This window comes from Hyposmocoma kahamanoa, unplaced genomic scaffold, assembly GCF_003589595.1.
Source record: "Hyposmocoma kahamanoa isolate Upper Pololo Valley unplaced genomic scaffold, ASM358959v1 160, whole genome shotgun sequence".
NCBI classification, from domain to species: Eukaryota; Metazoa; Arthropoda; class Insecta; order Lepidoptera; family Cosmopterigidae; genus Hyposmocoma; species Hyposmocoma kahamanoa.
In genome coordinates, this window is record NW_020653575.1 from 3,041,906 (window position 1) to 3,056,111 (window position 14,206).

At 36.1% G+C, this 14,206-nt stretch overlaps 1 protein-coding gene across 1 annotated transcript; it reads right to left on the reverse strand.

Moving 5' to 3' along the window:
* Positions 1 to 8,595: 8,595 nt before the first annotated feature.
* On the reverse strand, positions 8,596 to 10,583 carry LOC113225425 (alpha-(1,3)-fucosyltransferase C-like). Its single transcript, XM_026457734.1, has 2 exons — positions 9,799 to 10,583; positions 8,596 to 9,120 (listed from the first exon to the last, which is right to left on the reverse strand). Exons 1-2 carry the CDS (start codon positions 10,572 to 10,574, stop codon positions 8,667 to 8,669), a joined length of 1,230 nt encoding a protein of 409 aa, XP_026313519.1. The 5' UTR covers positions 10,575 to 10,583; the 3' UTR covers positions 8,596 to 8,666.
* Positions 10,584 to 14,206: the final 3,623 nt, after the last annotated feature.

Genomic DNA, 14,206 nt, shown 5'->3' on the forward strand with positions numbered 1-14,206 from the left:
TTCAAAAAAAGGAAGAGGTTCTCAATTCGACTTTCGACCATGTTGTAATAATTATTACTTATAAAAAAAGCAACCGACTTCAAAAGTTCGTGGAATTACATATATTTGCCAAGTTTTATTGAAATCCCGGAAAACGAAACCGGAAAGTGCGCGAAACCGGATTCATCCCATAGTTTGCCACTCTTAGAGGTGGAATACTGTGTTCAAATTTAAATGGGATTAATACTGAGGTATCCCCTTTCCAACAAAAAAAGAATCATCAAAAGTCATACACAAATGCCGGAGTTATCGCGTAACATACATACAAAAAAAACGGTCGAATTGGTAACCTCCTCCTTTTTTTTATTTCTTCTATATGTTTTTAAAGCTGTTAGAATAACTATCGTAATAGGGATTCTAAATTTGCAATGCATACTCAAGATGGCTACGAACATAAGTGCAATAAAGAATGAATCTTGTACCGAAGAATAACATAACATAAATAAATAACATAATAACATAACATAACATAATATTTGCTCACTTGTCACGACCCTCGATCCCGCATGCGTCACCGCGCAAGGATGGTCAGATAACCCAGGGTTTCCCGGTCGTAGGAATATTTCTTCTTATCTTCGTATTGTTTATAAGAGAACGTAAATCGAGCACGCGTTTTCTATAAATAAAAGCCGTTTGTTTTAGTAATATGTATGTTCTACACAATCGTGTGGCGAGAACAGATCAAATTGGGTCGTATGATATCAGAAAAATATAGCTGGAAAGCAATGGATAATTTGTTAGATTTTGAACTGGCAATGTTAATTCACGATTACGAGTATACCTTATATAAAAAAAAACTTAAGTTTTTGGAGTTACACCAATTTGTTGTAATTTAAGTTTTATTCAAATCGGTTTACGAAAAATGAGTAAAATCCAATAAACAGGATTTATCCCCTAATTTCCCACTCTCAGAGGCGAAATATTTTCTCCAAATTTACGTACCCCCTTTCCAACAAAAAAATAATCATCAAAATCGGTTCACGCACAAAAAATCGAAGTCGAAAGTGATTACTGAATGATATTAATTTTCTTTTAAAACCGACATTGATTGTAGAAAGTCCTACCATCATGTGATGGTGTCATTTCTGCAATTTCAAGGTCAAAATGTAACTTGCAAATCTTTACTCTATTTTTACATACATGCTTAATTGAAATTAAGTTACAAGGTTCGCAAAGACATAGTAACAAACAAAAAGTTTATTTCGAAGACAGTCTGTCGAAATAACACCAATATCAAATATCCGTGTATAGTCGAGATAACCCCGGAATTGCGTGTACAATCTTGTAGCCCCCACAGATGCTTATTTCCCGTATCCCGACCCTCTCCCTACCGGCACATACCAGGACTACAGAAAACACAATGATGTTCCATTACGCTTGTTCCGTCTCTGCACTGGTAACTTGTCCATGCTGCTGAAGCGGTAGAGAAATTCCAACTTTAAATCTTTTGTTACAACGTTCAACATTGATTGTTTTCAATTTTATATGAGACCTTCTAAAATCAAACCTTGAATTCACCTTTTATGCTTTATTTGTAATATTCCTCTAAGACACCGTACCGTTTAGAAATAGAGTTGAGTTTACAATGCTATCTCTACTTAGGTCATTTCTTCACTTCCCGCTATTATTTGATAACACGATCAAGCTTTACTATCTATGAATTTCTGACGTCCTGGTACATTGGTCACATGTTTTCGTTACAGAATCGTTGGTGGCGTTGTTATTGATATTATTATCAACCTTCTTACAAAACCGCATGCAGTAAAAATAATGAACTAATTTTGCAGTGTAAATAAATGGTAGTTTGCATTAAGTTCTATAAGGCAATTTTCAATATAATTTATCAAATATCATACGAATAGTTTTCACCATTATATGTTTTATGAAACAAATACGTCATACCATTCGTTTGTCGGAAAAAGTAGACTTTAGTCAGCATTGACTTATTTGTAAGTCAATGTTAGTCAGAGTAACAAACAGCCTTTATTAGATGTAAATATATTTAATACGTAACAAAATAATGGTATTGTTAATACGTAAGGAAATAATAGTGTTGTTTGAATTGCAATAGAATTAGCATGTATTCGGGAAGTAAGGGATTTCTGGACGAGTATGAGTTTTGTTTTTGTTCATTTATATCACTTATAAGATAATGTGATTTAAGTGAAAATGAAAACATAAATATTGACTCCCGCCGCTTAAGACTATTTAAAAACCCCAAATAAGTGAATTAATTATTTAAGAGAAAGTGAAAACACTATTATTATATATATAAACTTACAACTTACTCACTGATACAAATAGAACGCATACTTGCCGATATGGTGGAAAAAAGATACACCCTGGTCAATTTCCGCCGGAAGTAAACAATGTTCGAAATTCAAATAAATAAGATGGCCGCCATACAAATTTCAAAGTCTCCTATCACGGAAACTATTAGAGATAGGTAGGAGGTTCTTGAAGGAATGTCATAGAGATTAATAGTGGTCAACTGCCTGGGTTAAAAAAAAAATAAAATGGCGATTTCAAAATGGCGGCCGAAGAAAAACTTGCTTTGATCCGGCTGAAAATTGCCATGCGAGGGTCTTTAGGAGTCCTTAATCATAATTTGGGGTCAACAATTTCTTTTGGCCATATTTTAATATGCCTGCCATATAAGTGTCTTTTTCTGTAAAAATAGCTGCCGAAAGAGATTTGCTTTGATTCGACTAAAAATTGGCATGTGAAGGCCACTAGAAATGCTGGATAATAATTTGTGCTCTAATTTTGTTTTTCGCCATTTTCAAATAAGGCCGTCATAGAAGCGTTCGTTGGCGGCAGAAAAAAAATTGCTGATCCCTTTGAAAATTGTCATATGGGGGATGTCTAGGAGTGCTTGATAATAATTTGTGATCAAAATTGATTTTTCGCCATTTTTCAATATGGCTGCCGTAGAAGTGTTTTTTGGCGGCAGATGAAAATTTGCTCTATTTCAGCTGAAAATCGGCATGTGGGGACCTCTATGGGTGTTTAATAATAATTTGCAGTCAAAATTTACTTTTTGCCATTTATCAGTATGGCGGCCATTAAAGAGCTATGTTAATTTTTTTAAAGTCGTAAGTGCCGAGGCCGTAGGCCGAGGTGCAGCGGAGGGCGAAGCCCGAAGCGTCCGCACGCCACCTTATGTAGGTAGTATACGGGGACTAGATTTCACAATTGTTCAAAATATAAGGCATACTTCCCGATGTAGTGGAAATAATATTTTTATACAACTTATGGCGTTGTTGTATCTCGACCGTCTTTCTGTTAGATTCTTTTTTATTGGAAGCTATTCCAAAAAGAGAAGTATTTCGGGAAAAAATGCCAGACAATCACTTCAAATTTCTGGTCCCAAACTAGGGAATTTCCTGTACTATGAGTACCAGAGTGACGATAATTCTGAAGGCAATACCCAGAATACCCTGACCAGGACTAACTTAAAAATATTTTTTTCATAAATTGGCTCAAATAAGAACATGGAATCTCCTCGTCAAGCGCCCATAGTACTAATCACTGTGCTACCGAAGAGCATAAGAACACCCCGTGAATCATCTGAAAGCGACCACGCGCCGCAGGCCGAGCCCGACCCCACCATAGGTAGGGTATAGGGCTCGTAATGAATTAAAACCAGAATGAAAAATATTACTGAGGATCCCGATAATCAAACGGAGACATTGCCCACAGGACTTATATCCAAGCCAAAACTCTTAATAAGAAAATAGTGACTTGTTTAACGCGAGTCAAGCAATTCCCGTTCCCGCCGAGGCTTATATCGTGATTTTCTCAAACAATATCAGGAAATAATAGAAGATGAAAGAGAAAAAGACGTTTAATAGAAAAAACTAAAAAAATGTTAATTAAAATTGAAAGTTATATTTGACATCACAGTATTTGCAGATATTTCCGTTATCGCTCTTCTCACTAAACTTATTTTAGCGGCTAACATAGAAAAAAGACCAAAAAACCACCACCAATGCACTTTAATCATCGAGTATATATGTACTTCATGGCTAGTTTATTTTACCGCTAAAAAATACGACTAAATTACCATTCCATTACGAACACTTGGCAGTTTAAGCAGCAGTGGAACTCTGTGTGACAGAGTTATTCCAAGCAGTAATGTCAGCGTTAACTGTGTGCCGGTTTTAAAAGGTAAGGGCGCCGGTGAACTTTCTGGCACATGGGATTTGTCAACTTATGTCTCGGGTTGACTGGCGTAGTGGAAGTGGTTCTCAGATATTTGCAATTTAAAGCTCTGATTGGCACTGCAGCTGTTATGGACAGGCGCGTAGCTTACCATCAGGCGCACGATCTTTTTCGTCCCGTCATGACATTACGAAAAAAATAAGTTTGTTGTACTTTGTTATAGTTCAGTATTAGGAGGTAGATTGAAAAGTTTAGAGAAGCGGACAGTTAATGCATGTTCATACTTACTTTGCCGGCCTTGCCCAGGGAAGAGGACGTGCGGTCCATAAATGACAAACTTTCCGTGTTTGTTTTTGAAAGTACTGCAAAGACATATTTCCGAGCATGTTTGAGAAATATATATTTAGTAGCAGTAGAGCTCTGTACAGTAGAAGTACTGCCACCTTACCTATTTCTACTGTCAAGCAGTAATGTCAGCATTACTGTGTTCCGGTTTAGAAGGGTAAGGGTGCTGGTAAAATTACAGGCACATGGGACTTGTCAACTTATGTCTCAGGGTGACGGGCGCAGTGGGCCTCAGATCTTTGCGATTTAAAGCTCTGAGTGGCACTGCAACTGTTACGGATGGACATGTCGCTTACCACCAGGCGCATATATAATAACACACACACACTCAACATAGCCCCACACTATGGAAACCCTGTGTCGCGGGTGTCATGGACGCAAATTGCATCCAGACTCACGAGAGAAATAAATGTAGGCCACACAAATATTTCTCCCGGCCCGGGAATTGAACCTGGAACTGGAACTCACTTTTCTCCAAATTTAATCATGAATGATTGTCGATAATGATGATGAGTTACCTAGTTACTAACAAATGTTCTAAGAAGTTATTTGTATTACTGTTTCTTTTAAAATGGAAATTAACCTCGTAGTTTTAAGTGAATGATGTTTCCGAGAATAATATTAAGCATAATTACTTACTTAAAATGTTTGAAATAAATAAGTAAAGGCATTTGTTTATCGTTTTTACGCATTGAGTATATAATCATATCAATAGAGACGAAATGTCATTTAATTTGTTTGAAAACTATTCTGCCAAATCATTACGGTGACAACTGTGCTCCGAGTGGCCAGCCCGAATTCGAAACAATTGACGGATGTCGTCAATTGTTCCACTTTAAATCGTCCAGTTTAACTTGAGCTTTGCTATAATGGTAAAAAATATATATAGTGGCGTACTAGGGGATGAATCCGGGTTTGCGCACTTTCCGGTAACCGATTTCAATAAAACTTGGTAATTATATGTAATTCCACGCACTTTTGAGGTCGGTTTTTTTAGTACTCTGTACTGATCTTATGTAATTAGATGTTTTGCTGTTTTTTCCACACCACCAAATGGAACAACCACCCATTGTTAGAGATATTATCTTTATTACAATAAATACAAAATATTTTTGGAATATATAGACGTATATATATACATGGGTCTATTGTTGGGCTGTACTATTTTTGTTTTCTAATTTGTGATTTCAGTGCAAACGAATCTTTATATTTGAAAGTGATATTAAGCCCATTTGCCTGACGAGTTGCCAGAGATGGATGGCCATTATTTCGTCTCTATTTCTGATTATATACTCGATATTTTTACGAGAAGACCCATAGAAAACAAGACTATTTGTAAACAAAAGTTTTTTTTTATGTAATAAAAGTCAAATCAAGTGAAGTCAAATCATGTTTATGAAATCGTCATATTGATTAAACTCTATTGCTCATTCGTAAGGCAGATTCCCCTGAGGAGACTGAGCAAAAGACTCTAGTAGTTGCTCTTTGTAAATTATGTATTTGAATACATTTATCATTTACAATATTTATTTCAAATCTTAGATCGCGAATACCTGCAAGAACTAAACGGGTCACGGTCTATTTCCGTTCCGGTTTTGAAGAAAGACGAGCGTAGTGGCAGCGCCCCTCATATCTTTGCGATTTAAAGTTCTGAGTGACACTGCTGTGGACAGGCGTGTCGCTTACCAACCTCCAGTTTCTGTCACTTGGTATCATAATGAAAAGATCTTTTGTAAAATAATCTTATATGAATAGGAATATGAATTTAAGTCTGTGGTTTAATTGGATATTGTTATTATAAATTAGATAACAAAAAATCTCATTGCTGTGAAAACTACATCAATCAAACATTTCTCATTCACAACTATATATGTACACAAAGTGAAAATACAGGCACATGGGACTTGTCAATTAATATCTCAGGATGACGGGCGCAGTGTTCCTCAGATCTTTGTTATTTAAAGCTCTGGGTGGTACTGATACTGTTATGGGCAGGCGTGTGGCTTACCATCAGGCGCACGACATGTTCGTACCGTCACGTAACATTATATAAAACAAGTTATGGAATTCCACATATACATAATTTGTTTTATGTATGTACTTCGTTTTATTTTTATAAATGTCGTGTGATACACTGAGGGTGACCATTATACTTATCTTGTTATAATATAAATTTAGGTGATATACATTTAGGCTGCTACTAAACGAACTCCATATATAAATATTACTATGCAGACGAAACCGACTGCATGCAGTCGACATTAACTGCAGGCAGTTATCGCCGCGCGCCTAGCTCAGGAGCTCAGTGTAAACGTCGAGATGAAAGCACGGAGGCTACAGCTGTTGCTATCGTTACGCCGCAGGCGTAATCGAAGCCAAAAACAAAAGCATACAGTGTGGATAGATTCATTATTGTTATGTAATATGTTGCTATAGAGAATGTCATTTATATGTACTGTTCCCGAAATTAAGACATGAAAACAAATTTTACAATTACTTTAGATTATCGATTGCCACTTCTGACAAATTAAACGATATAATTAATAGCAAAAAAATAATAACACATCCTCGTAAGAATGTCATTTATTACATTTGATTCTCGGACTATGATTAACATCGACGTTTAAAGTTGAAGTCTCAACTGCATCCAGTTGATGCGTGAAGTTGATTACGACCTCACGCATCATTTGCAAAACATGCAGTCAATCTGTAGCTTCAGAAATACTCGACTAATCTATCCACCGAGTTGGCAAATAGGGTACACGAAAATAGCCTCCCGGCACTACGTACCATTCCTTTGTTGTACGTCTGACGCACCCTGGGTGATAATCGGCGAATACCTTACGCCGATCGGCAAATTCTTTACCTTCGTATACCAGCCACACGATAAGGGCAGACTTGGCAAATGAATATTGTTCAAGCACTTTTTTTGATTAACCATCTCGATACCTCCAATGAACATTACGCCAACAAAATTTTTGGACCGCTCTGTTTTTGTTTAGCGAACTTATAGTGACCTACGTGTCCAGTATAATAACGCCTTCAGGTTTCTGCTGGGGCTGCCGTGGCACTGTAGTGCGTCAGGGAGTTCGCGGAAGCGCGCACGAATTACTTTTAGGCTATAATGAGGAAACGGCGCGCCTCCGCGCTCACTCGTCTCCTCGCCAGCACCAAACGAATCTTGAGGGTGTTCGCTGATCGGTAGGACTCCCCAATACTATGCCACTGGATGCAGCTTCACACTTACCGTTGGGGAATTCCTGCGATAACACAAATTTTGTGGCAGTGTAACTGCTTTGGACAGGAGTGTCGCTTGTAACGATGCGACCTCCCTCATCGTCATTTCACCTTTTTATCACCCTCTCTTCTGGATTCTGGTCACTTAGTTTTGAAATTCTGAATCGTTCTCTAACACCTTTTCTTCGTTATTCTTACTTTGGTTCGTTCCGTCGTCACTCCCATCAAAGTTCTCGGAGAGAAATGACGTGTACATCGTTAACCTCAATCCTCAATCATGTAAACCTCACGTATTTTAGCTGCTGCCTTCCCCAAAGAATGCCACAATGACCTGTGCTACGCAGCCTTCACGCCCCGTCTACCAGTACGCGGTCTCCACTCGAAAACTCTTCGGCCCCATCGACCATCTGTTCTACGTGCAATGTGCCCTGTGATTCCCTTGCGGATACCCTCATTACTGATTCGATCTCGCAACGAAACTCCGAGCATAGCCCTTTCCATTGCCCTTTGAATAACCTTGAGCCGTCTTATGAGGCCTATAGAGAGCGACCACGTCTCAGTGCCGTAAGTCACAACTGGCAACACACACTTGGCTTATAAAGCATTGGATATATATACCAATACAGGACCTTTTGGAGTAGTGTCTGCTTCATTTAAATCCGTTGTAAGGGAGTGTTTTATACTATTATACCTGTTTTTTATATCATTGCATTTTCTTACACCCTTCCTGGTACCCTTCCTTTATTAAATTTTATGTGAACTGACCCTTCACTCTTTAATTCCGCCAAGGCTGTTCTACACTTTTATTACCAGACGCATGACTTGTAGGACGAACACGTTGTCACTTGGTATCGTAAAAAAAACTCTTTTGTAGGTTATTTTCAAAGAGCTATATCAAAATAATAATTGACCAAACTAGCGATGAATCCAAAGAAGCCAGCTTCGTTTTTTTTCTCCATATGACGCGATGTCGGAATGTACGGATTGTCCATAATAATTTTGTCTTTCGTTTTTGCAGGACTGAAAGTAACTATGGGATCTGGATGTAGGGAAGTAAATATTCCATCAGTTTCATAAGGACGCTCGTTCCACCATTGCGAAAAATGCGCATAAACTTTTCTCTCACTTCTGCGTCGTTTGTTATTTAATATCGCACAGAATTTGCAGTATTCATCAGTATCAGGACTATCTTCTGTGTTTTCAAAAGCGTAAAACTTTTGCCATCTGAAATACGTTAGATATTTATCTTTGTCGTTTAATATCTTGCTCATTTGCAGAGCTAATTCGTCGGCCGGTAATGTTTTGGCGTTCAGGTAAGAGCCTTCGGGCATAAATCTGAAAAATAATTAGATATAAAAGTTATATGATCATATCATTGACATTTTTGCACGTATATAACACATTTTTAGTAGCTGTAGAGCTCCTTGTGAAAAAGTTCTACCAAGGAAGTAATGCCACCTTGCCTATTTTCGTCGCCAAGCAGTAATGTATTACTACTAAGGAAATTACGATTTTAAGCTACTTAATAAAAGTCGGGCATAAGTGCAACTTGGCGCACAGACAATAATTTATAAAGCAGAGACCTGTGAGACACTGCCACTGTGCCCGTTACCCTGAGATATATAAGTTGACATGTCCCATGTGCCTGTAATCTGACCGGCACGGTTACCCTTCGAAACTGGAACGTAGTAGCGTGAGCATTACTGCTTGGCAGCAGAACTACGTTAGGTGCCAGTACTTTCCAGGTCGAACTCTTCACACGGAACTCTACTGCAACTAAAATGCTGGGTTATGGTATATGTTGGCTTCAGTCATCCTTGACATTTTACGTTCCATTTGGCAAGGTTCAATTTGGCGGTTACCACTTTTCATAAGCTGTTTGCCTGCTTGTATAGTATTAAAAAGAACAAAGTGTGATAAAGCTATTGAAATAGACATTAGATAGGAATAAATGTAGCTGTAATTACGCGCACACAATTATGTATGAACGTGGCAAGTTAAAACATTGCGTACCTGGTATAATTCGCTCCACCATAAACAATGGGCACTGCGAAATGTTGTAAAGGATACAACAGATTTTCCGTAACATAGTCTTTAGATGTCGAATCCTCTGCAGCAAAATAGAAGTAGTAATCAGACTCTAATTTAGACAAACATTCCTTCAAACTTTTACAATTTTTTTTTCCACACTTCCCGTAGGTATCAAATTTGAGACCGTACTTCTGCATTTGATGTTCTAACTGTTTGGCATACTCTTCACGTGTACCAGTGATTTTCTTTGAATTACAATTATCTGCCATCCACATGACAGCAGTCTTTTTACCATGGAGCTTTTGGGTCAAATAACTATCCCCAATAATAGATACCATGTTATCTAAACTTATCCAACTCATCCAATGTGGTTCTTTTTTTGGACCTACTATTGCACCTGTGTTATTACGTACTGCTATATACCAGGAAGGAATATCCGAATCAAGTTTATATGTCCAAGTCATATTGAAGAACCAATCAAAATGTGTATCCATTGGGTAATCTTTTGCTGGTTTCTTCGAGGCAAAGACATACAACTGATCCTCTGAACGACTGAGTGGCACAATTGTTGATTTAGTAATCTGCGATCCAATAAACACGATAGCATCAAAATCTGTTACGTTTTTCAAATATAATTCGTCATTTGTCACGAAACAATTCCTATATTTACATTTTCTCTCGACAAATATATTTTGACCTTTACTCATTGTCTTGTAAGGTTGCGTTAGGTTTTCTGTCCATAAAAGGATGTAGTGCATGTCTGGAAGTTTTACATTTCTCTCTTTAGTGATTATTACTGGTATGATTAAAATCAAGAATGTAAATAGTAATTTAGTTGTTCCAACCATTCCAACTACGACTTTAAGATATAAAACAAATAAAAATTATATTTGCTTGAAACACTAGAACACCTATGTGGAAGGATTGATATCCTGCGAGAAACTGAAATGTTCTACGGTAAAAGAAAACACGACAGTGTTTGAAAACGTCTATTCATAAACATTAAACATCAGCTAACGTCTAACAATGAGTGCCACGACTGGGGGGTTTATATAGTAAATTTTCTTTTTCTTTTTATTTTTCAGAACGTCTATTGTGTACGTACAATGTAATATCTGAGTAAAGTGATGTAAAAAGTCTATTGAACTCTTATGTATCGTACTTTTATTTAAGACATGTTTGATGTACGATGAAATCATTTTTAATTATGATAAAGATGTTTATTCTCTCACAAAAGATGTTTGTTATCTCTCCATAAAACATAAATTGAATATCGGATAGATAAGATCGCAACGGTGCTGGAGCCACGAAAGAAAAAAAACCAATGGTAGTGCCTTAAGCCTCGATTTATCAAAACCGATGTCGCCAAACCTCACACACACTTAATTTGAAACACTACAAAATCTTGATATTGATTGTTCGTAGTTTCAAATTCAAAAAGAATGACAAATTCTGGATTATTAACATAATTTAAACCTGTTGGCATACGGTCGAAAGTTTAATACCATCAGTACATATTATTGCAAGGGAAATATTAAGTGCATATCGAAAAACTTAATACATAAAAATTATGTTCATTATCACTTTCAAATCTAAAAAAATATTTCACCACAAATAAAACAACTGTCTAACAAAACTAGTATCAAAATTAATTTAAAAACGTGAATGCTATTTTCTCAGTGTACAACGAAAGTGTTCATTTATTAACATAAACGTGGTTTACATAACAAAAATACTGATTGCACATCAATTTAAATTAACTCTAAACAAAATAACAATTCTTTTAACAAAAGTTGCCCCACAAAATATCTTCGTTAATACAATGAATCACGTACAATAAATATATTTATGATATAACGATTAACACACATTGCATAACATTATTTCAAAAATGTCATCTGAAACTATAAATGCAAACCGACATGTTGTAGAGCTCGCGATCCGGCTCATGTATGTGGTATAAAATGGTGCTTCATTCCGATAAACTGATGTACCTTTAATTGAAATATATATATGTATTTGCCATTGACTTAGTCGGGTCCGCGCTAAAAAGTGTCCGCACTTGTAAGGCGCTAAAATCGTATACAGAGCGCCAAACTCCGCTTTAGTCTTCATTTGTTCGACTGACAGCGCGATACTGCGATGACATTACAATTTAAATTTCGAATAGGTTGACTTGGGACATTTTTTTCGTGGTTTTTGTATTAGACCCGTCGTCCATTTATTTGTAAGTCAATTGTATTTGCTCATACATTTGTAGTCATATGTTCGTTGTATGCCAGAAACATTGGATATGTATTTAGATGTTAGATATGCATTGCGTTAAAATGTTATGCATTAATTTTAGTACATAATGTTAAATTAATTTCCTTTTGATGTGCAATCAGTACCTTTGTTGGGGAAGTGGCATATTTGGTTGTGCTTGACTTTTTTGATGAGCGGTTAAATACTACCATTATTGCAAGTTACGACATTTTGATATTATATTAAAATTTCAATCGATGTGCTGCCACCTAGCGGTCAATAGCTGAACGACGACGACTTGCAGTTATTAATTTAGTTCTCCAAAAAAGAAGCAACCATATTGCAGGCGTATAAGCTTTACTTTCGTTTTTTGTAACAAAAAAAATGATTCGATAAACAGAAAACTGAAAATTTATTAATATATGACTTTCCGATGATATAAAATACCATCACGAGTAATATTTTTGGTGCGACAATCATGTTTACACTCACAAACAGCACAATAAGGCAGTTTTGAACCAAATAATGACATAACCATTCATATAAAGCGAAAATGGCGGACTGATCTCAGATAGGTCTTCCAGACCTGTTATAGTTGGCACGCGTCTGACGCTAACTAAGCACGTCTACTGTAGTTATTGTTCTGTGTTCAAGGTTAGGTAACTTAGAAATTAAAGGCAAAGGTACATGATGCTACTGTGCTACCTTCGTTGTATAGAGGCACAGCAAAATCAAATCCGCAATCTAATCAATCTATTCCCAGTGAATGAGTACCATACTTTATCAGCATTCTAAAAAAATGATGTTGAACTTCCGTCCTCACATTCTAAACTTGTTAATACTTTGATAGTAGAAATCAATTTATATTTCGTTAACTACCAGCGTGACCTAAATGTAAAGATTAGATAACAAAATGCAGGTAGAGTGTTTTGATCTACATTGTTTAATATGCAAAAAAATATTTAGACACTTTGGGTTTTATCGAGAACGTTATCTCGTAACAGGCTGTTGAGCAAAACAAAACATCAATCGCCTTTGTTGGGTACAAAAATTTGTTACTACTCGAGGCTTTATTACACTGCAAAAGTGTGGCCGGTGTATAGTTTTACAATTGGGTCTAAGCTTGAAGATTTACCTTGCATAATGAATGACAGAGGTGTTCTTCGTGTACTCAGTTGATACACAAAATTCACATTCAACTTTCTGTATCGGGCTCCGTAGAAAGATTAAGGAAATAACGTTGATACAACAGACAAACGGCGACAGCTTCCATTTAATTTAAAATTATTCTATCATATTATATATTACTTATTACAATTATTTCTCCGACATTATTATTGTGAACATTTTAAATTTTTTATATTGTAGTGTATGGCTTTATTAAAAGCACAATGCACATTTATAGAACCATTTTTAATTAATAATAAGTTTATTTTCTCACCACAATATATGTACATTGAGCATGATATCAAAAACAATACATAAAAACAAGAATTATACTGTGGGAGAATGATGCCTAAACTAGACATAAGGTCTGTATTTTCAGGTCACCAGGACTCCGCCACTTGGAAAATACAAATTTGCAACTTGAAATTATGTACTTGTACATTGATAATTGCAATAACCAAATTGTCTATTTAAACAAAGTAAAGTTTACAAAGGTAGAAAAAATATATATTCTATCCAATTAAAAAATATATTTTTTAATTGGTTTTGTCATCTTATAACTTGTCTTGTAATTTTATCTTATTTTACTCTTGGTTTTAAATACTTAACATTTGTATGTTAAGTATTTGAAACCCTCTAACTTCTCATAGGCTCCAGCTGAAAACCAGCGATGAGGCTCCGCCCAGCTTAAAGCGAACCTTTTCGGCTAATATTGTATACTTAAGTTTTTAGTCTATTAGTTTTCTTCTTTTTTTTTTGGTTTTTTAACAGATCTTGTGTTAGTTATTCTAATATTATGTGTGAATAGCCGAATAAATGTTCCTTTCTTTCTTTAACTTTTAATCCACAAATAGTATCCACTTATTCCTAATTTTATTTACATAAATCTTTTAGTCACATGTTATAAGTACAATATGATTTTATGCTTAACGTGTATTGCAATGAAAAGGGCCAAACTCAGCTAGTTCTGCGGCGGAGC